Source organism: Cloeon dipterum, chromosome 3, assembly GCF_949628265.1.
Source record: "Cloeon dipterum chromosome 3, ieCloDipt1.1, whole genome shotgun sequence".
NCBI lineage: Eukaryota > Metazoa > Arthropoda > Insecta > Ephemeroptera > Baetidae > Cloeon > Cloeon dipterum.
Genome location: NC_088788.1, coordinates 2,245,686 through 2,270,281, shown reverse-complemented (window position 1 = coordinate 2,270,281; position 24,596 = coordinate 2,245,686). Strand labels below are relative to the sequence as shown.

At 43.8% G+C, this 24,596-nt stretch overlaps 7 protein-coding genes across 9 annotated transcripts; 4 read left to right on the top strand and 3 right to left on the bottom strand.

Annotated features, from left to right (window-relative positions):
* The first annotated feature begins 390 nt into the window (after positions 1-390).
* Positions 391-2,555, top strand: LOC135941469 (glutaryl-CoA dehydrogenase, mitochondrial). 3 transcript variants are annotated; one of them, XM_065487027.1, is made up of 9 exons: positions 391-513; positions 596-743; positions 808-861; positions 917-1,051; positions 1,110-1,343; positions 1,391-1,520; positions 1,577-1,793; positions 1,964-2,193; positions 2,250-2,555. In XM_065487027.1, exons 2-9 carry the CDS (start codon positions 686-688, stop codon positions 2,476-2,478), a joined length of 1,287 nt encoding a protein of 428 aa, XP_065343099.1. In that variant the 5' UTR covers positions 391-513; positions 596-685; the 3' UTR covers positions 2,479-2,555. The 3 variants fall into 3 exon arrangements, with proteins under 3 accessions (XP_065343099.1, XP_065343100.1, XP_065343101.1); XM_065487028.1 differs by having other exon boundaries at positions 407-513; positions 659-743; XM_065487029.1 differs by having other exon boundaries at positions 416-513; positions 662-743.
* On the bottom strand, positions 2,547-5,235 carry Ada3 (transcriptional adaptor 3). The gene is made up of 9 exons (XM_065487025.1): positions 5,110-5,235; positions 4,791-5,016; positions 4,548-4,726; positions 4,351-4,497; positions 4,166-4,303; positions 3,939-4,117; positions 3,784-3,881; positions 2,926-3,212; positions 2,547-2,859 (listed from the first exon to the last, which is right to left on the bottom strand). Exons 2-9 carry the CDS (start codon positions 4,999-5,001, stop codon positions 2,713-2,715), a joined length of 1,386 nt encoding a protein of 461 aa, XP_065343097.1. The 5' UTR covers positions 5,002-5,016; positions 5,110-5,235; the 3' UTR covers positions 2,547-2,712.
* A 342-nt stretch (positions 5,236-5,577) lies between these two features.
* LOC135941470 (uncharacterized) lies at positions 5,578-7,862 on the top strand. Its single transcript, XM_065487030.1, has 2 exons — positions 5,578-5,887; positions 5,946-7,862. Exons 1-2 carry the CDS (start codon positions 5,854-5,856, stop codon positions 6,479-6,481), a joined length of 570 nt encoding a protein of 189 aa, XP_065343102.1. The 5' UTR covers positions 5,578-5,853; the 3' UTR covers positions 6,482-7,862.
* Positions 7,863-8,016: 154 nt separating this feature from the next.
* Positions 8,017-12,223, top strand: LOC135941467 (putative transporter arsB). The gene is made up of 7 exons (XM_065487024.1): positions 8,017-8,150; positions 8,556-8,836; positions 9,451-9,756; positions 9,949-10,113; positions 10,168-10,321; positions 10,376-10,513; positions 11,807-12,223. Exons 1-7 carry the CDS (start codon positions 8,120-8,122, stop codon positions 12,199-12,201), a joined length of 1,470 nt encoding a protein of 489 aa, XP_065343096.1. The 5' UTR covers positions 8,017-8,119; the 3' UTR covers positions 12,202-12,223.
* A 22-nt stretch (positions 12,224-12,245) lies between these two features.
* Arl5 (ADP-ribosylation factor-like 5) lies at positions 12,246-16,605 on the bottom strand. The gene is made up of 5 exons (XM_065487031.1): positions 16,441-16,605; positions 16,218-16,282; positions 15,142-15,215; positions 13,294-13,664; positions 12,246-12,390 (listed from the first exon to the last, which is right to left on the bottom strand). The coding sequence occupies exons 2-5, from the start codon at positions 16,261-16,263 to the stop codon at positions 12,342-12,344; spliced, it is 540 nt and encodes a 179-aa protein (XP_065343103.1). The 5' UTR covers positions 16,264-16,282; positions 16,441-16,605; the 3' UTR covers positions 12,246-12,341.
* Positions 16,606-17,103: 498 nt separating this feature from the next.
* Positions 17,104-21,860, bottom strand: LOC135940395 (DNA repair and recombination protein RAD54B-like). The gene is made up of 18 exons (XM_065485264.1): positions 21,706-21,860; positions 21,336-21,508; positions 21,090-21,276; positions 20,937-21,036; positions 20,783-20,881; positions 20,551-20,718; positions 20,255-20,466; positions 20,048-20,195; positions 19,782-19,943; positions 19,609-19,732; positions 19,136-19,341; positions 18,907-19,080; positions 18,171-18,362; positions 17,995-18,121; positions 17,774-17,933; positions 17,601-17,718; positions 17,330-17,551; positions 17,104-17,270 (listed from the first exon to the last, which is right to left on the bottom strand). The coding sequence occupies exons 2-18, from the start codon at positions 21,451-21,453 to the stop codon at positions 17,199-17,201; spliced, it is 2,589 nt and encodes an 862-aa protein (XP_065341336.1). The 5' UTR covers positions 21,454-21,508; positions 21,706-21,860; the 3' UTR covers positions 17,104-17,198.
* Positions 21,861-21,969: 109 nt separating this feature from the next.
* On the top strand, positions 21,970-24,345 carry LOC135940182 (SET and MYND domain-containing protein 4-like). The gene is made up of 3 exons (XM_065484971.1): positions 21,970-22,854; positions 22,911-23,032; positions 23,090-24,345. Exons 1-3 carry the CDS (start codon positions 22,086-22,088, stop codon positions 24,041-24,043), a joined length of 1,845 nt encoding a protein of 614 aa, XP_065341043.1. The 5' UTR covers positions 21,970-22,085; the 3' UTR covers positions 24,044-24,345.
* Positions 24,346-24,596: the final 251 nt, after the last annotated feature.

Below are 24,596 nucleotides of genomic sequence, written 5' to 3'. Positions count from 1 at the left end.
GTGATGCGTCAGCCAATCAGCATCGAGAGGATTTTCGAGCAAAGAATTCTTGCTGCTGTGTGAAATCCCAGACTCCAGACTGCGATGGTGCATTTTAATCGCAATAAAATTCCAGATAATTCCCTTTCATATTGCAAACAACTTTCATTGCTGCCCTTTTAAATTGAAAAATTGGAGATAATGCAATTGATAAAAGTGAAGGGCTGAATAAGTGAATGCAATAATATAATTATCCTTTAGAACACTGACTCATTTGATGACATAATAAGGCGTTGAAAGAGGATTGCACGCTCCTTTCCCTCCGGATCCATTCGAATTTTGCACTGCAAGTGCGAATCAGCGTCGTGATTGGTCGCAGCGCTACCACACCCCTTCTTCTCATCTGAATCTGGAACAACACGTACGGCGACGGAGAAAACCGAGAAAACGAAAAGGATAAAAATATTTTGACTGTTTTGCGAATCTCCGATCGAGTCGTGCGCTTACACCAATATAAAACCTCGGAGCGAAAAGGTTGGAAAATTATAATTATATGCATCTTTGCTGTATTGTCTTCAAACTGTTTTGCATAGCAACCTTTTATTATTGCAAACAGTGAAAGGGGTTCAAGGTTGTACCCCGTGCACCCGCAATTTGCTACTCCTGCCCTTTTAATCAGCAGTGACGACTTGAATTGAGGTCGAAAATGGCTTCGAGGGCTCTTCTTCGGCTCAGAAATAGTCTTTACAGGGCAGTCTCTTTAGGTAAATACATAGTTACATAACAAGTCATGGAAGAAATTAATTTAAATTACCTTTTGATTGACAGATCAGTCTTTGTCCTTGCGGAAATTTTCAACATGCCTTGCCACGCCAGCAAAAGGTTTTAATATTTTTTTATTATGTTAGAATCAATTAAGATTTTGTTAATTTAATAGCGAAGTTCAACTGGGAAGATGCATTAAATTTAAACTCGCAGCTGACGGAGGAAGAAATTATTGTGCGCGATTCCTTCAAAACTTACTGCCAGGAAAAACTAATGCCCCGAGTATTGATGGCCAACCGCAATGAAGGTAATTAAATGAAGATCCTCTCTTATTGTTAATAAATATTTTTGTATTTATTTGTTAGTATTTGATCGGGAGATTATGAGTGAGCTGGGCTCCATTGGCGTTTTGGGCGCCACAATCAAAGGCTACGGCTGCGCTGGCGTTTCGTCGGTGGCCTACGGTCTTTTGGCCAGAGAAATCGAACGGGTGGACAGTGGCTACCGCTCTGCCATGAGTGTGCAGTCCTCGCTGGTCATGCATCCCATCTACGCCTACGGCACCGAGGAGCAAAAGCAAAGGTTCATCCCTAAACTAGGTACACGTCGAGATCTCGATAGATTCCATTTACTAATTTTTTACCAGCTAAAGGAGAGTTGGTCGGCTGTTTCGGGCTGACGGAGCCGAACCACGGAAGCGACCCGGCAGGCATGGAAACCAGGGCCAAATACGACAAAGAGGCAAAGGTCTACCACCTCAGCGGCAGCAAAACTTGGTTTGATTCAAACACAAAAAATAAAACCTAGAAGTTTATTCATTTTTATTTTTCAGGATCACCAACTCGCCAATTGCTGACGTTTGCGTTGTGTGGGCAAAGTGTGACGACGGTCAAATAAGGGGATTTATTGTTGAAAGGGGATTCGAGGGGCTCTCCACGCCCAAGATCGAAGGAAAGTTTTCGTTGCGTGCTTCAGTCACTGGAATGATTCTTATGGATCAGGTGCCTGTGCCAGAAGAGAACTTGCTGCCCAATGTTGCGGGGCTTAAGGTAAAAAGTTGCGCATTTCGGCGCTAAATCTGAGCAATCAAAGCGTTTCGTTACGGGAAAGCTTATTTTATTTGGCGTTTATTTGCGGTTTTTTCGGCCCCGTCTTTTTATCTATTTCGCCACCTCTACAGACAGTTGCCGAATGCCTCTAATAATAATTGTGTCCTCAGGGTCCGTTTGGCTGCTTGAACAACGCTCGCTACGGCATCGCGTGGGGCGCGCTGGGAGCGGCCGAGTTTTGCCTGGCCGCTGCTCGTCAGTACACATTGGAGCGCAAACAGTTCCAGCGGCCGCTGGCGGCCAACCAGCTGATGCAGAAAAAAATGGCAGACATGCTGACTGAAATCTCGATCGGGTTGCAGTCGTGCATCCAAGTGGGCCGCCTCAAGGACCAGGGCTTGTGAGTTATTCAATAATTATTGCCTTTTATCTTAGAAATGTTTTTTTGTAATTCAGGGTCACTCCGGAGATGATTTCCTTGATCAAGAGAAACTCTTGTGGCAAGGCGTTGGAGATGGCCCGCGTCGCCAGGGACATGCTGGGAGGAAACGGAATCTCTGATGAATATCACATCATCAGACACGTGATGAATCTAGAGGCGGTAAACACCTACGAAGGCACACACGACATCCATGCCCTGATTCTCGGCAGGGCCATCACCGGACTGCAAGCCTTTTCTGCCTAAATGTAAAAGCTAAAAAAATGTTATATATTTTTGTAAGGATTTAAATGAATAAAACGTGCCATCTTTTAATATAAATATACGATGTTTATTCTTAATTAATCATAAAACACACATGTTTTGGTCTAGATCTATTTTGTACACTTAAAAATAAACGTTTGAACTGCCATCAGCATTGGCGAGGAAACAAATGATGCAAGATAGAACAATTTAACAGAAAAATGGCAGAAAACTGGTCTACTTGGTCCTGGCAGGGACTCCGTCGAGTTGTTTGATCAAAGCGTCTCGGTCCTTGAGCAGCTTCCAGATGGGCTCCTGCTCCTTCTTCGACATCACCTTCTTCTTGATCTTGTTGGACACTACCTTTTTGTGGAATTCCACCAACTGCAACATCAGAGAAGGTTTTTAAATTAAATCGGAGCCTTTCGAAGGATCAGGGAAAAATCTCACCTGAGCGTCGACCTGGTTGAGTTTGCGGCGCAGCTCCTGGCGTCCCATTTCCTCTGTGGCGCAGTGCAGAAGGCGCTGCAGAGCTTTGACGTTGTGTTCGGTGACGCGCCGCAGTTCTTCCTGGCTCGACTTCAACTCCTCCAGGATCTCGTCATCTTGTTCGTTCTGAAGCGCATTAGGGTCGAAAATTTCCAAGCCTATGAGCTCCTTGCGCATTCGGGACTCCAGAGAGGCTGCGCCGGACAACGAGAGACCATTGCTCAGAGCCTTCAGCATGGCACTGTCGTCTGAAAAAGCAAAATAATGCGTTTTCAGGGCATTTCCTGAGCACACTGAAGGCCTCTGAAGGGTCGAAAAGCACATATTCTGATCTTTTGATGTGCGTGAAACCGAAATATTTGGCGTCGAAACAGCTGAAGAGGGGGCGTAACCGAGGGAATATAATATGGCGGCGCAGACATAGCTTGCTGCTCCTAGGGGGCGTGGTGCACAGCCATATTGTATTCCCTCATTATCAGTTACGGGCCACTCTTCGATTGTTTCGACGTCAAACAATTAAAGCCGTCGTTAAAGTGGCAACTAAAAATGGGAATTTAAGGAAATCAAACGCCTGAAGGCTACCCTGACGCCAGGTTTCCATTTCTACTTGTCTTGTCTGATCTCAGGGGCGAACTGAAGCATTTTCTGAGGGTTCGATTTTTAATACCTGAACTCCAAAAAATACCCTTTTTTCGACCTTTGACCCTCCATATCTCAAAAACTTGAAATTTTCTGCACGTAATTTGTTTATTGTGTTTCGATTTTCCGGAAAAAGTCCATGTTTAGCCTTTAAGAAAATTCCCAGTTGAAGAATCATACCTTTGCCAGATTCCAGCTTTGTCGGCAGTGACGTGTCCTCCGAAAGAAAGGCGCTGACCAACCTTTGAGTGAGAGGTCCAGGGGCCGCGGCACGCCCACTTTAATTGCAAAATTATCAGAAATAAAATAAACTAATGGCCAACCTTGAAATTCACCTGAGCTTCTCTGCTTTTCGGAGCAGCACCTCATTGTGTCCGCATTTTGATTTTCCGGTCGAGTTTGAGTCTTGCATGACCTCTTCGTCCATCCACACGCTGGAGTAGTGTTTGCCGAGAGGAGGAATCGTCAGGTTCGTTGCTTGGTTCTCGTTCACCGCGATCAGGTCTTTCAACACCTGTTGCGAAATTAGAAAAATTGGAGCTCTTAATTTAGGATTTTATACCTGAATGTCAGCAGTTGAGATCTCGGAACAGTATGGCTCGACGGAGGACCAGAACTTGTTGGGCACGTCGTTTTTCGGGTCGGGCAACAGCACCTCCATCTTCGGTGGAGTGTCGAAGTCGATGTCTGGCACTGTGAACTGTTCAAAATTGCACAATCGCATTCATTTCTATTGAATGGTCTAACATTTGTCGGGGTCAAAGTGGCAGGCGGATTTTTGACTTTGGTGAACTTGATGGGCAGCGGGCTTTGCACTTCGAGTGCCTTGCCGGTCGACTCCCTCAACTTCTTGCTTGGTACCTCTTCCTTCAGTTTACAGCCGGATTTTTTCACCTGAGGATTCCAAATTAAAAATAATCGACGATTCTTCGGAATAATCGTACAGGTTTGGCGGAGCGAGACTTTTTGTCCTTTTTCTCCGTGTCGGGTTGCTCTAGGGCGCCGACCTCTCCTTTCAGAGCTCTGATGCGGACAGCCGCGGCAGACAACAGCACCTCCAGCTCGAGCTGCAAGGTGTCCAAGTCGTCCATGGTCACACCCTCCTTTTCAGTCCGCGCCAAAACTGTAAAAAAAAATTACAATCAAATAACTTCCACCGAATCGAGACGAATATCAAAATTATGAACCTAATGTGTATCTGGGCAGGGTTTTGGAGTTGTCGCTGATCTTGACCAAGGGGAACGACAGGGCCGCCTCCTTGTTGTCCGGAGAGCCGGACGACGTGGACAGGGCGGACGAGGAAGCCAGCGGCGAACTCGGCACCTCGGCTTTCTTGGCGTCCGGGCTTGACTGCTTCATGCCCGGCTTGCCGCCCTTCCGAGAGCCCCTGCCAGTCATCGCTGCTACCACAACCTGAAAGAATTATTTTTTTAGTAAATTTGTCTAGTGCGTTTCACGGAGATAGGGTTGCATTGTTTTTTAAGAAAACTAAAAATTAAATCTTACGATTCTTGATTCTTCAAAACACTAGGACACTAATTATGATATCAACGATCCGACTGTAAACAAAAAACAAACGAAATGACGACTTTGCAATGATTAGGTCATGTGACTAGGCGGTGGGAGTGGCAGTTTATTTCTGAGTGAGCTCGAAAGGACCAATCAAAATGAAGAGCCAGGCCGAAATTCTGTTGGGTATAGGAAAGGAGAGAAAGGATTATAAATCAGAACCTCAATTTTTTGATATTTTATCATTTTTAAAATATAAATTCATAGTATATAAAAATAATTTAAAATAAAGAGAAAGTTTTGAGTGGATGAAAGCATGTAATTATAGTTCTCAGTTAGATAAAATTATTCTCCTTTACTTAAACTTCATTCGCTTTTTAGGTTTTACAGCTGCTGGCAAAATGATACAAATAATAACCGGTATAAAATTATTTATTTAAACTATTTAAAAGAATACTGCAAGCTGATATTGCCTGGTATGAACTTCCATCACTTTTAAATAAGATATTTAATTTAAAATATTGGATTTAACCCAGCAAGCTCGAAAAAAATCCAAAATGAATGCAAAGAATTTCGATCAAAATTATCACCGATTGCCAGTAAAAAACTGCACCGCAATCTGGTTATTTTTTAGCAACCCCATTCCCATTCGCAGCGCACCAACCAAAACAAGGAACCTGGGCTCTTTCCCAGCTGTTAACTCGAAAATCCTGCAGAGAGACGGGTTGCGGAAGGGTGTAAATGTCTTCCAGGGACCCCTCTCCGAGTCCCCGGGGTGAGTTGAGCCGAATTCCGATGACACACCTAACTAATTCGGCACATTCTGGTCGCAGGCACGCCTCGCAAGGTGCTGCTCGGGCCGCCTCCGCCCCCGACCCCGCCGGGCCCGGCGGGTCCGTCGAGTAACAAGCGGCCCCTGCTGCTGTCTCCGCCGTGCAAGCGGCCCCTGATTTCGGACAGGCCCAACTGGGACGAGCCGCCGGCCAAACGGCCCCCGCTGCTGCCCACGCCTTTCACGTTCCAGCCGCCGCCCCCGCCGAAGCCACCAGCCGCGAACGGCGGCGGCGGCGCCCCTCCGATCCCGCCGCCGCCTCCGATGCCCCCGATGCCGCTGCTGGCGCCCGCGCCGCCGCGGCCCTCGCTGCTGCCGCACCCCCGGCGGGCCCTTTTGCCCTTGCCAGGGGAGAAGAGGCCGCCGCTGCTGCAGACGCCGCACAATTTCCGCGAGGCCGCCGCACCGCCGGCACCCCCCGCACCTCCGGGGCCGCCGGGGCCGGCAGTGCCCAAGTCGGGGCCGCCCTCCAGACGGGCCTCCGTCCAGGGGGCGCCCCGCCGGCCGCTGCTGCCCACCCCGAGGATCAAGTGCTGAATCAATTTCTATCAGGTTAAACAAAGAAAGGATACGGACGAGTAACTCTTGCACACACACTCTTACTATTTTTTATCTTTCTCTTCCGCTTGGATGCAGAAATTAAATTTCTAGGTCACGGGTGGCAAGAATGTATTATGTACTGCTGCTTTGTTTCGTTACTATCAACAGCTCAATTAACCAGTGACAAAATTGTCAATTAAAACCAACCAACCAACCAACGCTGGTACATAATTTACGAGGCGCATAGATATGAATTAGACGTGTGCAATTTGCATAGCAATTAATGTCCCTTGTTCGTGTCTCCTCTGACTTGAAATGTATATTTTACGCAGATTTTTATATAGTACAATGATATAGTCCTCTTTATCGTGTTTTTTTTCTTTTTAATTTTTTACTTTGGAGTTTTTGTACAGAAACTTAAAAGTTACCCGGAACTTGCGAGAATTAGCAGAAATGTTTCTCATTTTGTATGAACACATCTATTTTGAGGCGCACTTTACTTCTTTTTAAATAAAAGTAACGCTGGAATATCAGTTTTGACAGTGCAAATTGGTTCCTGAGGTTTGAATCAGGTCAGGCATCCGAATAACTCACCTGAGAATACGTCACGACGTTCTGAAATACGGCAAAAACCGTTACTTTGTGAGAATTCTGAAAAAGAGCTCTCCAAAGAGAGACAAGCATTCTAAAAACGTCACCTGTTGATTTAAAATCGCAGAATTTAATTTCAAGTTGATTTTAATTGCGAATAGAACCATGCAAATCGGGGAATTCTTTGCTCAAAAAATCCTCGACGCTGATTGGCTGCACGCAGTGCGCATGTCAACAACTCCCGCGGTTGCCTAGCAACGGCATACACAATGAATATTGCGCAGGAGATACTGACATGCGCATTGTCAGCCAATCAGCGTGGAGGATTTTTCGGGCAAAGAATTCTTGCTGCTTTTCTCCGATTTTCAATGCGTTTCTGCTCTTACAAATCGATAGAAACCTCCATTTTCGGCGCGTCGTGTCGAATTTGGCTGTCAAGCCTAATTCTACGCTCAGGAATCGGTTGGTACAGTGAAAAATGAAATTCGAATTACTACTTGAACGATCGCAGCACCTGTGTAGTAAATGTCGTACCGCCTAAATGCTACTGAATGTTAAATAAACGATACTGTAAACTGACACAAATACACCACAAACAAGTCAATTCTCGAGAAATACGTGTTAAAACAAGAAATTCAATGTGGCGTCCACTTGTGATACTCGCACCATAATACATATATTGTAAAACTTGAAACTGAAAGAAATTATATATCTCAAGGCCTAAACTGTAAGGACGGCAATTTTTTCTCTCCTTCTTACCAATAAAAAGCGTGAATATTTCAACAAAGTTCGTATCATTGAATAAGATTTATCACCGCCGCCGCGCGCTCTTTCCAGTCCCCGGCGCATGCACATATATAATTTGTTTGCTCCGGGCCAATTGACCCGGCCCGGCAGCCAAGTCTTTTGTTTTGCACGCCTATTTCAGCAGCGACAGGTGCAAATCTCCAGAGTGTGGGAGTCACTCGCTGGAGCAGAAGATGCTAAGTTTGGCCTCTGCTCCAGTCGCAGTCGGTGCCAGCGCAGGAAGGAAGCAAAAGCAGAATGCAGGAGCAAATTCTCGAGGATTTTGTTGGTGAGACAAACAAAATTTATTGCTTTTATTTTGCTCGGAAGCAAATTCATTTTAGTTGTACGTGCGTTAGCCATTTATTTGTCAATATAAGACTCGCTCAAAGTGGAAATATTGTTTAAATATATTCCAAATGGATCATAATCGTGAATTAGAACATTAATCCTGAAGAAAAAACAAATTCCCGACTTTGTTAAAACTAGTGCAATGCGGTATTTCCGACGCTCAATGGTATTTTGCGCATTTTGACTCCAAGCCAAGACGCAGCAGGAGATTAAATCCAGCTCGTGGAGCCTGCTGAACAGCGTAAATCACATTTCCAAGAATATATTTCATGTCGTTAATTAAAGCGTTTATTTCTCAACTTATTTCGCAAAAGTGTGTCATTTTTATTTTTTCTATTTCTAGGGCCGTATCTGGCGCCCGGAAACACGACCTCGGCGTGCGAGGAATGGGCCCTGGCGAAGGAGCACCTGAAGGCGAGCACCTTCGAGGTGGCGCCGGCGCTGCAGGTCGGTCTGGGGGTGGCCGCCTTCCTCGTCACGCTGCCGTTCGTGCTCTTCCGCTTCAAATTGATGCCACTGGGCGCGCCGGCCGCGGTGCTGCTCGGCGCCCTGCTCATGGTGCTCAGTGGCGTGCTCAGCCAGGACGAAACCTTCGCAATCCTAGGCGAACGCTCGCACATCCAGGTAGAAAAACTGTCGGAATTTTGGAATTTTTACCGAAAATCTGGAGAAACGGGCCTCTCGGAGTTCACAAGAAGGATAATATCACGAGTTTTAATGATGATATAACATTAAATTTAGTGTCAAAAGAGGCCCAGTTAGACAGCCTACAACTTTTAAATTTAAACCACATATTTTGGAATTTCCCAAGCTTGAGTAATTTTCGAATTTGTTTTTATTTTTTTAAATAATTAAAAAATTTGCATTTTTTATTTTTTTAAGCATGAGATAAAATGTTGAAAAAAGTGCCTAGAAAATTTCAGAATGGTACAGCTCTTAGTTTGTGAGATACAGATGGTCAAGGGTTCAAAAATAGGACTTTTCCGATTTTTCCTTAAATTCCATTTTTTAGCCACTTTAACGACACCTGATGGGCTCTGTGTTGGTTCGATTTGTATGATCTGCACACCGTTGAAACGGCCAAGTTAAGAGCTTTCAGAATATGTGTAAATTGTCCTTCTGGAAGCCGTCAGGTCGCTCAGGAAACACCCTGAAAAACCCAAAATGTCATTCCTGAGCAACTTGATTTTTTTTTTTAAATAAAAATATTTGTTTCCACACATTCAATTTAATTGCAGACAATATGTCTACTTTTGGGAACGATGCTGCTGAGCCACTTTTTCCGCCGCGAACGGCTGCTCTTCCTGGACTCGCTGCTGCCGTCGGGCCTGTCGACGCTGGGGCTGCTGGCGCGCGTGTCTCTGCTCACCTCGGTGGTGGCCGCGCTCTTCACCAACGACGCGGCCTGCGTGATGCTGACTCCGGCCCTCCTCCGCCACTGGCTCCACATGCGCAGGCCCGCCACTGAGCTCAAGGTGCTGCTGCTGGCCATCGCCACCTCCGCCAACATCGGATCGGTCACCACGGTCTTTGGAAATCCGCAGGTGCAGAAAATACTTTTTTTTAATTATTTTTAATTGAGTAAAACTAAATAATAACGGCTGCTCATGTCTCAAAGCAAATTGTTGGCCTGGAAAGCTCTGCTTGAAGATTTTTTATATAAAAAATCGTGCACGTGGGTGCATAATATGGCATTGACCAGACTGTTATTAATACACACCTGTTGCCCAATTTAGATGGCTTTAATTGCGGCGAAAACCGACTCGGCCTTGTACGCAGAGAGCCGGCTGGACTTGCGTACCTGTCTGCTCCACTTAGGGCCGCCGGCGCTGGTGTGCGGCTTCATCAACGTGATCGGACTCTGGGTATACCACGATATCTGCCTCCGCAGCGAAAAACACGTCCGTTATTATTTAAATTTTTAAAGTTTTTATTTTAATTTTTGTCAATTGCAGACCTTTGAGGAAGCCGCGATCGATTATGACAGGGGCGTCACGGAGGAGAAGCAGACCAACTCGTGCCTCGCGTTCAGACTGGCTGTGGTGGTCATCCTTGTCTCTGTTGTGACGCTGCTCGTCATCTCCTCTCCCGACATGAAATTTGATCTAGGTTCGACCAAATTCTTATTTAAATATTATTTACAGGATAATTCTCGTATTATAGGTTTGGTTCCTGTGGCTGGAGGAGCGATTCTTGTTTTTCTCGACGCTTTGCTGAACAGAAACGATGGCAGTGCCACCCTCGCCAATGTCGACCTCAACATCTTGCTCATGTTCTTTGGATTTTTTGTTTGGCTTAAAGGTAAAAAGCAGTCTTCTAAAATCGTCTTTTATAATCTGTATAAATTGAAGTGCCCGAAGCGTTGGAAAAATCGCGATAAGTGGCTCTGGGACCGATCTCAGGGTAAGGTACCCTGAAAAAGGTCTTTGGGGTAGGTCAGGTGGTAGGGCTTGGCGAGACCTTCCATTTAAGGCCTTATAACTTAAAATGCAACAGCCCGTCGAATTTTAACAAAAATTAAACCATTTTCGCCTGTGCCGAAAGGAACACAAAAAAAAATCAAATTTAGTTTTTTTTTTTTAAAGAAAAGAGATAGCTTAAAATGTGTATGCAGACCGGAGTTAGACTTAAAAATGCGATGGAACAGTTTGAAACCCATTTTGGGTTCCCGTTTGGAAAAATGCCCATTTATTTTTATGGAGAATGTCAAAAAAAAATGTTTTTTGAACTTCAAAATGTATCTTGTCCTAGGAATTTGATCCGATTGGCTCATAATTGGTCTCAAAATGTTCCCAGATAAATTCTGCGTCAAGTTACCTTTCGGTGTTTTGAATTTGTTTTCCCAATCGCGAAATATAGCGACTGGAAGCCAAAATTGGTCAAAAAGCACGCGAAAAAACGCTTAATTTTTCCTTTAAAGAAAATCTGGTCAATATAATATCTTTAAAATCCCACAAAATGTTATTTGTTCGATACCTATCCTAGATGGATAGGCGTCATATCTGAGAAAAATCGGGTTCGGGAGGAATAATTTTTTGATCTTTTTTTTTATTGATTTCTTAAATTCGGACCTTTAAAAAATCGCAGCAATTTGAAAAATGGTCTGATTTTGGAAAACCGCACATGGGGGAACGTGCCCAACCGAGGGGCATCGATTGGTGCCGGAATCATTGGTCTTCGGCCCACAAGGCCCCCGCTGGGACCCAAAAACCGAAATTTGGTAATGTCCTAATCACGTTTTTCGGAATTTAAAAATCAATAACTCGGCTCCTATGAGGCATAGAGTGGATATCCAATGTTCGTTGGACTCGTGGTAAAATTCTGCGTCGAATGAATTAAAAGCGGCCCAGGTTCACCCCCTCCGGCCAAAAAACCCCACAACTATTCGCAAAAAGTCAATTTTACGTCTGATTTTTATTTTTTTAAAATTAACCCAATGGCAAGAAGGCAATTTTGACTCCATAAATCTTCATTTGGCACCGGAAGACGTCAATGGGCCAAATTTAACGCCGAAATTCCTGTTTTTGGCGATTTATTTACACGCAAATATAGGGAAGCGTGTTAGAATTATGTGAAAAATTGAATAAATTTCAGGTTTCAACAAGACAAACTTGCCAAACTACGTGTGGAAGAAGCTAGGCCTGGCCAACGACCCTTTGGACAACATGAAGTCCCTGGGCCTGCTGTACGCGTTCATCCTGGTTGGCTCGAACGTTTTCAGCAACGTGCCGCTGACCATCCTGGTGCTGGACCAGCTGCCGCCGTGCGCGCCCAACCTGCCGCTGGTGCTCTACCTGGGCTGGGTGGCCACCATCGCGGGCAACCTGACCCTGTTCGGCAGCGTCGCCAACCTGATTGTGGTGGAGAAGGCTTACGAAACGCTGCGCATCAAGTTCACCTTCTTGGACTACCTCAAGTACGGATTCGTTTCGACATTGATACTCTCCGCCGCAGGAATGGTAGCCATTTACTTGTTTCTTCTTGTCTGAATCGTTGAATAAATGAACAAGAATAATTTAGAAGCTGGCGAGAATTTACAGAATAAAATATTTGGATTTATTTGGGGAATGATGATCACACACATACAATGGAAATGTCTCTGCAAAAAGCACCAGTTCGTTTTAACACTTCACTTTTTCTTCAGTTGACTACAGATCCACTCCAGTCCTTGGTAAAGTCTGCAAAGACGTTATTCATGAGTATTATTATTTAAAGACTGTGTCTGACGAAGTTTCTGAGCTCACCAAACGATTCTTGAGGGTCGAATTAGGTAAAGTGGATATTTTTGCTGACCAAAATGTCCAGCGCAACGAAGAATTTTTTTCCCGCCATAACAATGTGAATGCAAGAAGTGCGCATGCGTCAGAGCTGGTTTGAGCACTTGTAGAGAATGCCTTCTTTGTTAGATCCAGCCAGCTGACGCATGCGCACTTCTCGCATTCATATTCTTTTGGCGGGAAAAAAATTCGCACGTCGGGCTGCACTCTTTGGACAGAAAAAACATCATCAAGGACGGTCTCTGATTAAAATATTACGGAAAATGTGGGCGTGGTTCCTAGGAACATTTAAAAAGGAGGCGTGGCACGTGTTTCAAAGTTCGGGATAATCGTAAAATTGAGAGAAAAATCGATGGAATTTTGGAATGGGGGGCGTGGTTGTCCGGGAAACTGAAAAAGAGGCGTGGCACGAAAAACATTTAACGATTTTATTATGAGAACTCGTGGGAATCTCGTATTGGGGGCGTGAATTTCAGGAAAATTACGAAAGAAGGTTCGGAACGTGTCACAAAGAGCGGGAAAATAAACAAAACTCGACTCAGAATGCACGGAAAATTTTAAAATGGGGGCGTGGTTCTCCGAAAAACTTGAGTTTTACAATTTAAATTAAAAATCACAAGAATTTTGAAATGAGGCGTTTCCCAGGAACTTAAATAAAGGGGGCGTGGCAAGAATTTTCGCACATCGCAGGAAAATCGTAAAAATTAAATCAATCTAACCTAATTCAACCCTCAAGAATCGATTGGTGTGCTCAGATACTTCGTCAAAGGTGGTCTTTAAGGTGCAAAATGGAAAAATTCGTACCCTTCTCCTGTGAGGGCGCAACACGACTGTATGTGCCACTGGTTCTTTTTAATCGAAGTCAGGTCGAGCTGCTTGCTGATCTCGGCGGCGCTCATCGACCCCTTGAGGTCCTGCTTGTTGGCGAAGATGAGCACGGCCGCGGACGCCAGCTCCTCGTTGGCCAGCATGCGATAGAGTTCCTCGCGGGTCACAGCCAGCCGCTCGCGGTCCGTCGAGTCCACCACCAGGATGACAAACTCTGTGTTGGTGTAGTAGGTGCTCCAGGCGGCGCGCAGACTCTGCTGCCCGCCCAGGTCCCACATGATGAAGTGGATGTTCTTCCACATCACCTCCTCCACGTTCGAACCGATCGTCGGCGACGTGTGGACAACCTGCCCAATCGCAATTTATGTTCTTAGTGTCCAGCAGGGTTAAAAAGGCTAAAGACGCGACAAAATACCGAAAGTAAATAACTTATTTTAGGGCTGCGAAAATAAGACTGTTTTATACGGGAAATAGTCGACCGTTTTTTTAGACATAAAAATTCACCAGTTGCATATAAGCCATTAGTGTTTGAAGCCACCAACAGATGACGCCACCGTATACTTTGGAAATAAATTTAATTTTAAGGCAATTCTGCTTCGATTTTAGACTCAATCCTGTTACTGTACATTCTTCACTTAATTTTCTTTCTTTTGACGTGCTGAAAACCAAAATCAGTCCAGCCATTCGCCGTAGAAACATTGGAAAAGATTTTACATTTCAAAAAATAGTTTTTCCCGATTCTACGGCGATTGGCTGAACCGATTTTGGTTTTCAGCACGTCAAAAGGAAGCAAATTAAGTGAAGAGTTCACAGTGGAAGGATTGAGTCTGAAAACACAGCGGAGGAAATTTAAAATTAAATTTAAAGAATACGGTGGCGCCATCTGTTGGAGGCTTTAAACACGTTTTTCGGCTACGATTTTGTATCCAAAAAAATTCACCCTGAGCTCAGGGTGAGCTCTAGCGGGTTGAAACTCTCGGGAAAGTCTAAGAGGAAGGTAAATTGATTTTTAAAACCATTTTTGGGTTTTTAGATCAAACATTCGGTTAAATTTTTGACCTTCCACCTTGAGTATCTCGGCCCGATTTAATTTAATGCAAACTGCCCATACGATATGCTTTCAAACGCAGGGTAGCAAAGCCCCGTCGGGCCCCTGGGGTCCGCCCAACGAGTCCTCAATCACGAAAAATGTAAAAAAACATGTTTTTTGGACTTCGAAAATTAATATCTCCGGCTCTATGGCTCCAATCGGGCCAAACAAAAAATTAAATTAATCCCTACTAAATTCCGCGTTCAACGGTGTTTGAATCGACCCAATTGGAGTCCATTGGGGCCCTTCGAGTCCCAATCCACTAAAAACGTTGACAAAGAAAGCATAATTTTTATTCTCTTTGCAGAAAAAATTTAAATTGACCATCATTTGTACTAGCGGAGCCAAATTATGCACTTTGGGTCAATTTAGACGGTTTAAAGTGTGGTTAAAATGGCTAAAAAATTGCATTGGAAGGTTACGCAACGATTGGAAGCTCAGTCAGAAAAAAGTCTAAATTTCACAGCCCTATAAAAAACCTTTGAAATTAATTAATTAGCCAAGCAAGAAAATAAACAAAGCTACTATAAAATTATTGCGAAAATAAAGCCAAATTAAGAAACAGCTGTTTTCGCGCTTGGTTTGCGATGAGAAATCGTTGAGAGAGCGAGCGAGCGCGTGCTGCTCCGTATTTTATCTTGAAGATAATGATTTCGACACGGCGTATCACTACATACACTTTTGCAGTCGGTGACCTTGCCCTCTCGGCCTCTAGGCCGCGATTTTCAACTAACCTCGTTCATTAGGAACTGGTAGAGAATCGTCGTCTTGCCAGCATTGTCCAAGCCGACGATCACGATTTTATGTTCTGAAACACAGCATTAATTTATTTGTTTAACAATGAATCAACACAATTGATAACGGCGCCCCTTCAAGTTCAGAGTCAGAGGCCAATTCAATAGAAACAGAGAAAAGGAATCATTTAAACGAAACGGTTCGTCGCTTTATTTCGATCTCTATTATTCCCGAAATAAATCGTGTTAAGTTCGTTGTTTCATTAAATGATTTTCCCACAAATTTAAACGGTAACCTGGCAAATTGATAGCTTTTTCCTAATTTTTAGATGATTAAAGAGGATTTTTCCCGCCCTTTCTTGATTCCAGCTTTTGAAAAGCTCCAATTAATTCCGAATTGAATGCCGTCTAAAATTAGCGAGCGAGAAGGAGGAAGCTGTCATTATTCGCGGTGATTGCTCCACATTTAGAACTATATGTAATTGGTTGTTTGCACAAAGTGAGTGCGATTCAGAGAGTGAGTGTCGAAAAAAGTGGCACTGCTCTCACGTAACAAGATTAATTTGATCCGCCTGCTGCAAACGAGTGCGTCATGTGTGTGCATGTGTGTGTGTGCTGCTGACAGGCAGGCGGGCATATTATTATTGTGTGCACACTATCCGATTACCCTTGAGAGGTGCTCTGTGCTCTCTGTGCTTTTTTTTTAACTGCACACGGCGAGTCAAAGTGCGAATCAGAACGGAATATTTTTCTTGCCAGCCAGCCAGCGTAGGAATAAAGATAGAAAATATCGAGTCCGAGGAGCGAATTTGCGATCGAGTGAAAGTCAACGTCTGCGGAGCATGACACACTTAAAGTGGAGCAAACAAACCTTGCATTCATTCACGGATCGCATTCTCTTCCTCATTCTCACGACGGAATTCATGAATAAATTCAATTAAAGCGCAGTTTTTCGGATTCCCGACAAAAAAAATTGGAAAACAAGACCACGCAGCTAAAAAAACGAGCTTATTATGAAATTATTTACAATAATACGTATAATTATTAAAATTTGGTTAATAATAAAAATGACTCACCTTCGTTTCCAAAAAAGTTCCAAAGTTTTGAAAGAAGTAATCCCATAATCCGGCCGTCGAGGTATCTGCAAAGCACCCAATAAAAGAGTATGATACATAGGACGCGCAACAAGGGGGTGAATCAATCGGTCCGTGTGTGTACGACAGATCAAATTGCAGCCCTGCTAATCTGATTACAATAAAGGCTGCTCGGCGTGCGGGCGGGCGGGCGACCTGAATTCACCTTGATCACAGCAAATAGGGCCTCACGGGCGTATCATCTAGTCCACATGTCGGTGGGGTAGAGGAATAAATTCGGTGCGACGGAAGAAGACTCGAAATCCGGGAAGCGAGTCCCAAAAGACGTGAGCGAGCGAGTGTTTTGCAGCCTTTCGAAAGCAACAGCAGCTGACATACAATTTACAATATGAATAGATGGTTTGAGAGAGTAATCGCGTGGAGGCGCTGGGGTCGCCAGCAGTCGCCAGCGGGCGGGAGTGGGGGAACGTGCGCGAATTCGTCATTCCATCTACCCACACACTGTGCAGACTTAAAAAACGTGAAGACGCACGTGAAAGAATGCAGAATTGCAGAGGGAAAACCGCAAAGTGCATGGCCGCACGAGACCTATAATCTGTTTATTTCTAGTCCCACGGGCGAAACCAAGTTATTTCAGGAGTCATCACTTTATTGTAACTGAATTAATTATTCAAAAAATTCTTGGCACGCACGAAGCACGAACCCCAGAGGACACTCTAAATTTATAAGTTTTATTGTTATATTGTCTACATCCATTTGAAATACTGTATTATTTTCAGAAATATAAATTGCAAGATCAAAAGAGCGGAAATAATTCATTTTAAAATTTTTGTTTCAGAATTATGAAAAAAATCGATTTTTTTTAATCTTTTAATTCAAAATAAACCATTTTTATTTCACAGATCAACTGATTAGCAACAAAATCGTTGGCACTCAAAATAAAACAGTCCTTTCCTCCTTAATCTATCCCTGGAAAAGGAGCTCCGAACCAAAAATGAAGGTAATGACCCCGGAAGCAAATGTGACGTTGAGATCCTGAAATGCGGGAAGATTAAAAATAAGAGGGCTTATCTTTTTATCTGCTATTCACTCACATCAAGCAGTTGCTGCTCAAAGTTGTCACTGGTAATGTGCTTCCACAGGGCCAACTCATTGATGTGAGGGAATCGACACTCAAGCTTGTCGTCTTCCTGGTCACCGTTGTGCAAATTCTTTTGATTCCAAGCAACATTTTTGCCATCACAAGCGCAATCACAGTTCAAGATCGAGTGGGTTAGGTTTGTTCCACTCTTCTCAGGGGTGTACGAAAACAAATCCTGAATAATACATAAATTTAAATCCTATTTAAATCGTGCCAATTATCACCTTGAGCTCCTGCTTGGTAAATTTCAGTCCGGATTTTGAGTTTTTCGATAGATCGTTTCCAGTTTTCTGAATCTGCCGCTGGAAAATCTTTTCCTCGATGCTGCCAGAGGTGAGGAGTCTGCAAAAACCAGCTTGAATTAAAAAAATCGTAATTAAATTCGATTAATTCGCACCTGTAAGTGATGACTGGCCTCTTCTGTCGGCCTCGCCACACCCTCGCGAGGGACTGGGCGTCGCTCGCTGGGTTCCAGTCCAAATCAAAGAGAATCACTCTGGAGGCGCCGTCTAGGTTGAGACCAGTCCCTCCAGCTTTGGCGCTCAGCAGCATCACAACTATTCAAAGCAGAGGAAATATTAAGATAAATAAAAATGAGAAATGAGTAAAACGCGTTACAAGTGGACGAGTTCGGGTTGTTGAAGTCTGTGACGATTTTCATTCTGTCCCTCGAAGGCACCTGTCCGTCGATTCTGCTGAATGAGAAGTGCTGCAGCTCACACATTTTCTGCAGCACGTTCAGGGTCTATAAAAGAGTTTGAAAACAAAGGGGGAAAAATAATTTGATTATTTACTTCAACAAAATAGGAAACGATGAGCACTCGGTCCGTCTGCCCCTTTTGGTTTCTCAGCATTTTTTCTCGATTCGCCTCGTGCAAAAAGCCGAGAATGCCAGCAACAACCGTCAGTTTTCCAGACATCTCGATGAAATCACAGGTGGCCTCTCCTTCCCGCAACTCTTGCTGCAAGAACTGCCGCAGCCTCCCCTTTTAACAAAAATCCGAAAATTGGATTGTGTGAATGAATGATGGAATGTAACTCTTGATTGCGTTAAAATATCGCCTTGAAATTTTCACTGCCTAACTTAGTTTTCAATGCGGAACAACTTTTAAATTTACAAAAAATTTGCAGGTCGAAGGGCAAGGTCACCTTTCGCAACCTTTTTTCGAAAATTAAAAATTAAGGGATGATAACCTCCTCCGATTTTTTCGGGGTAAAGGGCTGAAATGTAGCCCGTGAAATTCTGAACAAGCTCACCAAGTTTCAAAAGTGCAATTGCAACAGTTTTGCTGTAATTCAAATTTGAAAAATTAAAACTTACTCTAATTCGCCTCTTGTACGTCAAAAATATTATTTTCGCATTTCATTTGCTTAGAAACACAACATGAGGGCCTAGGGTGGACCTAGGAAGGTGAAAATTAACCTTCAGGGTCTGGACCTGACGTGACCCTGAGTTAAATTGTTTGTAAATTTTCGATTTCATCAAACTTGGTGTCTTTAAGCTCAGATATTTCCCCTTTTAAAACGTACCAAGTCATTTTCAGCGTCGTCAGGCCTGACTTTGAGCAGGCTGGGGTGGCTGCAGACCTGCCGAAGGCTGGTGATGGCGCCCAGCGCATTCCTGTTCACAGTGGCAATGTCCATTTCTCTCCAGACTTCATCGTCGCCCCAGAAAAAGCCCAAGGCTGATTTGTACAGCTCCTCCTAAATAATTTATAGGGTAAAAACTAGTACAATACAAATTAGAGCATACCTATACCTGGAGGGGGCTGGGAGCACAGAAAACGATCAGGTCTTGCTTTGGTGGCAGGTACTTCAGGTTGATTTCTGCGGGCCGGCCGAGCACAAAGGGCGCAGTCAATCTAAGCAATTCTTCCTTTCGCTCTTTGCCCAGCTCCTTCTCGTCTTCGCTGCAGTCGGCCAGGTTGCTTCGCTCGATCGGGCCAGCAAACTGCGCCGAAAATTCTGAACAGGATTTTTTTTTAATATTTTTAAAAATAGTTTTCACTCAATTTAACTGAAAGTTGGTTTTGAAACACAGTTCAAAGATAAAAATTGATCTGTGGGTCAATTAAATAAAAGTAATTCCCCACAAGGATTAGTTCCAGCCTTTGTAAATTTTTAATTATTATTCGTTGAGTAAAAAACTTCTGTAAAATAAAAATTGACCTGCATCGACCGATCTATCTCATCAAATGGAAAGAAAACTGGCTCCCGAAAAAGTCATTTTACCTTTCCTAGTGCCAAGCACTCCTGGATTTGCAAAGTCCAACAGTTCAAAATATTCCATCATGTTGTTCTGGCACGGGCTGCCGGTCAAAAGGATTTTATGCTTGCACGGAACGCGCCGCAGCTCCTAAAATTTCAAATTAATCAACTTTTTATTCTAATTAAATGGTTCACACTTGGGAAGTCTTTGTGTTTGGGTTTTTGATCCTGTGCGCCTCGTCGCAAATCATCAAGTCCCAACGGAGCTGACTGACACGCTCAATGTTGCGCACGAGCGCTTCGTACGAGCAAATAACAACAGGATCCTGCCTTGTTGTACCGTAATCTTTCAGTTTTTGCTGGAAAAACGTTCATTTCTTTCAATTTACTTGGCAAAAAGAGGGTAATTTAATTTAAATATTTAAAAAAATAAAAACAAGTAAGACCGAGCCGAGCAGCTTACATCTCCGACGACGAACACTCGCAGCCGGTGGATTTTGAGCCAGTGGATGATTTCCCTGTCCCAATTCTTAACAAGAGAGCTTGGAGTGACGATCAGCACGCGCCTGATGGCAGGGTCTCGCCCATAAACGTTCTGCTTCATCAGAGTCCTGTTTGGATTAATTTTTATAACTGACAATGAGTAGTTTAAGCGTAAATTATTTATTACCAAATGAGTGCGATGCACTGGATGGTTTTGCCGAGACCCATTTCGTCGGCCAGGAGCAAGCCGTGGAATTTTCCTGGCTCATCGCCAGTCATGCCCATCAAACACTGGAACATGAACGTGACGCCGTCCCTTTGGTGCGGTCTCAAGTGTCTCGCCAAGAAGCCGTCGACCGTGACGGTGTTGATCGGAAGGCCATGGGGGTTGAATGCGGACTGAAAGGAAACACCGCCCTCATGTTGTGTTTTTAACAGTTTATTAATTTACAAGAAAGAGTCACTATCGTCATCCTCCGGTACCTGATGGCTGTGGTTCGGCTTCGGCATTTCAAGATACCACTCTTCGTTTTTGTCGTCTTCTCGGTTCAATTGAAATCTTTTTCTAGCTGGTTGGTTTTGAGCAAAGCTTGCGTCAGGCTTTCTTTTCTCCTGCACCGCACTTGCCACTTTGCTCAAAAGCCCCAAGAACTGCAATTATTATTTAATTTAAATTTATATCTTTAGATTAAATAATTATTTCGTTTTTTATCACCTCAACTTCCTTCCCGCCAATCACGAGTTGCGTACCCTCTTCCAGCACTACATCATCCTTCACCTTGGAGATTCTTCCCATTTCTTTTCCATTTTCATCCTTTCAAAATTTAAATTAATTCGATTAACGCAGCAGGACTGACACACTTAAATACCTTTAACACAACACTCCTGCCAGAAACTTCGACCGTGCCGTCTCCTTCCCAAGTCTTGTGCTTCTTTGTTTGCATTTTTCTGTAGACAGCCTCAAATATTCTATAAAATTTTTCATTGATGTAAATTAATAACAGGATAGTTGGCTTTTGAACCTTTTCTCGTCTACCGCAGCGCCTGAATCTTTGCAATCAATTCGAACTGTTCCAGCAGGTGGCAAGTTCCTTGCAGACGAAGAGTTCCCATTTCCTGGGGCATCGTTCCCTCCGAGCAATCTCAAAATTCTGCTGGCGCTGCGCTTATTGGTATCACAGCCACCGATTGATCCATCGTCAAGTTCGTCTGCAAAATCATTAAATGATTTAATAAAAATTAAAAAATTGTGGCTCTAATTTATGTACCAATGCTTGTGGGAATTTTGGGCACATTTTTTGGCCTATTTAGTTCCTGACGAGACGACGGCAAAATTGAAGCTGGGTTTTTGTTACGCAAAGCTGAAGGAGCACTGGACCGCCTCATTTTTCTATAGCGTTTGGCGAGTGTTACAGACACGAATATCTAGATTTTGAGGAAGCTGTAAGCAAAGAGAGGTATTAATTTTTTTTCTATTACATAAATCGCAAGAAATTCTCAAAAAATGCATGATTTCGAACTTAAAATTCGTTTAAGAACATAACATTAGCTTTTACAAAATAATATTATCGAGGTTATGCATGTATCATATTAATGTTCCTCTAATGATTTTTTAATTTTACGATTTTTCCAACCTACCACAATTCGGGAAACTCCAAATCCGAGATGGAATTATGAATTATTATGTATGATCCTTGTCTTCAGATGTGAAGTTTGTTTTCTTCCGTTAATTATATATCAGTTTTGTCTGGCTCATTCCTCATTCTCGCCTTTTCAATCTTCAGCTCATCAGCTGACAGCTGGCTGGCGCGCAAGTGTTGCTTTGGCGCCCTTTCGAAAGTTCACAGCGACAGGCTCTCTGATTGGCCTAGCCGCGTGACAATAGCGCCTTTGCGGATGTCTGGCGAAACACATTGATAAACAAGGATGCGAAACATCGGTGAGAGTTGGCCGTGCTTGAGACGTCTGCTTAAATCTGTCTAAGAAAGAGACAGAAAAGAGCAGTTTTGCGCAGATCAATGGGTACCACCAAGGAAACAAACTTTGAAAATATATTCGGCGCGATTTGCTCAAGACTGAAGGCGGCGGGAACGGTGGAAACGACGTCCAAACAATTTGCAGCACTGTCCACCGACTCTGAGCGGTACTCGTTCGTAGAGCCTCTTTTGAATGATATTTTCCAGTTTGATGGCTTTGCTAACAACGCAGAAAAGTCCGAGTCCATTTCGTGCTCTCTGAGAGAAGCTGGCAATGACAAATTCAAAAAGAAACGAGATCTGGAAGCACTGGAACTTTACACAAAAAGCATCCTCTACGCCCCCGCCTCCTCGAAAGCACTGGCTTTGGCTTTCGGCAATCGGTCTGCCGTTTTGAAGTCCCTGAACAAGTACACAGAATGCATCTTGGATGTCCGTCGAGCGTTGTGCCTGGAATTTCCCGAAAACTCTAAATACAAGCTGATGATCCGCCTGGGAGAATGCTACAAGGCCCTCGGGGACTTCAAAGAGGCCATTCAAACCCTCGCAAAGGCCGAAAAGCAGCTGCAGCTTTCAGATTTGAACGAGGAAAAACGTGTGGAGCAGCGGAAGGTCATTGCCAGTTTGATTAGAGAATGCAACAACCTGAGAAAGGCGGAACGCGGACTTGAAGAGAAGAAAACTGAAACGGAGCTGCCGAGCAAGTCGTATGGACCACACAGCGAAATCCTCTGCGCCTCCAAGTGTGTGGACATCGAGTACTCTCACCAAATGGGCAGGCATCTTACTGCAGGCAGAGACATCGAACCTGGTGAGTGCTTCACGATATTAAATTTCTGATCTCAATCAATTTTCTCTCAAAATCAGGTGATGTGATAATTGTCGAGGAGCCGTACTCTTGGATTCTTCTGCCTGAATTTCTGACAAGCCACTGTGGATACTGCCTGAAGCGCTGCGCCTCTCTCATCCCCTGTCCTGACTGTGTGAATGTAAGAATTTAAATCACAAGATTATTTATTTATTTATTTCTAATTAAATAATTTTAGGCCATGTTCTGTGGGGAAGTTTGTCTCGAAAGTGCCAACGGAAAATACCACCACCAAGAATGCCAGATTATGTCCAACTTGCTGCAGCTGGACATGGGCAAAATGTCCCTTCTTGCCGTCCGAATCCTGACCATGACCAGCCTGGATTTTTTGTGCAGGTTCCTTGAAAATGATGCGAATATTCCTGGAGATCCTCGTACCCTGGGATTTAACGAACAAAAGCAGTACAATTCGCTGGAATTCGTGCCGATTTATCACTTGATCGGTAACACCGAGTGCCGAAGCGTGTCTGATCTGTTCAAAAGAAGTCTCATGGCCGCTTGCCTGATGAAATGCCTGAAATTAGAATCGCCTCTTATTGGAGGACTCCTTTTGAGACTGCTGCAGAACTTGCCTTGCAACGCCCATGAAATATCCGAAACCGTCCTCTCGAAGCGGGAGAACGACGTGCCGATGAGCTTGGAAATCGGAGCCGCCGCCTACGCTTGCCTCAGCCTTTTGAACCACTCGTGCGACCCAAACGTGGTGCGCCACTCGCACGGAAACACGGCCGTCCTCAGAGCCATCAAGTTCATCGCCAAAGGGTCCGAAATCTTGGACAACTACGGCTTCCACTTTGCCGTCCACCCGAAGGAGTCTCGGCAGACGCATTTGCGTTCTCAGTACCTTTTCGATTGTGCCTGCGAAGCGTGCTCTCAATCCTGGCCTCTGCACCAGGACCTGCCGAGTTTGCCGTTGAATAAAAATCTCGTTCAAGATGAATCTGAAAAGCTGCAGGTTTTGATCAAAAAATGCTTGGCCGGGGAAGACGTCCCTGCGGGCACTAACCAACAGATTTTTCGCCACATCAAATTTCTGCAAGAAAACAACGCCCGCCTGTGCCAAGAATTCAACTGTTGCCAAGAAATAGCTAAACAAAACTTCGCCAAACAGGGGAATTTCTATTATGTCTAACAAACTAGTCGCTTTTTGCCTTAAACTTATAAGTGCCAATTATTTATTAATGAGATTAATATTCTGTTAATTAATTGTGTTGTGTAGTATACTCAAATTGACCTGACCGGGTTGTTAATCCCTCTAATTATTTTTAAGCATTTCGCTGTGAATCGATCAAATATTTTGTATCAATTTGTGAATAATTGTGAATCTCAAACGTGGACAACGGTGATCAATGCTGTAATAAACTTGCCTTAATAGTTGTTTTGGCTAACATTTAATAAAATGATTGTTAAATAAACAAAATATGGAATTTTTAACACGCCGCTATTTGATATAAAGTCGCCGAATTTTTCCTTTTTCCTCCCATACAAATCCTTATGTTTAATGTCTTTGGTATCCTGCTATACCGATGAGCAAAATACCAATTGTTTGATGTCTACTTGCAGCTAAAGAATTATGTAGTTGATCGATTTAGAATCACAGAAACTTATTAACAGTTGATTTTAAGTGATTTAAAAGCGAGTGAAAACACTCGTTAAATCAGAGACAGCAGTAAGAATTTTTTGCT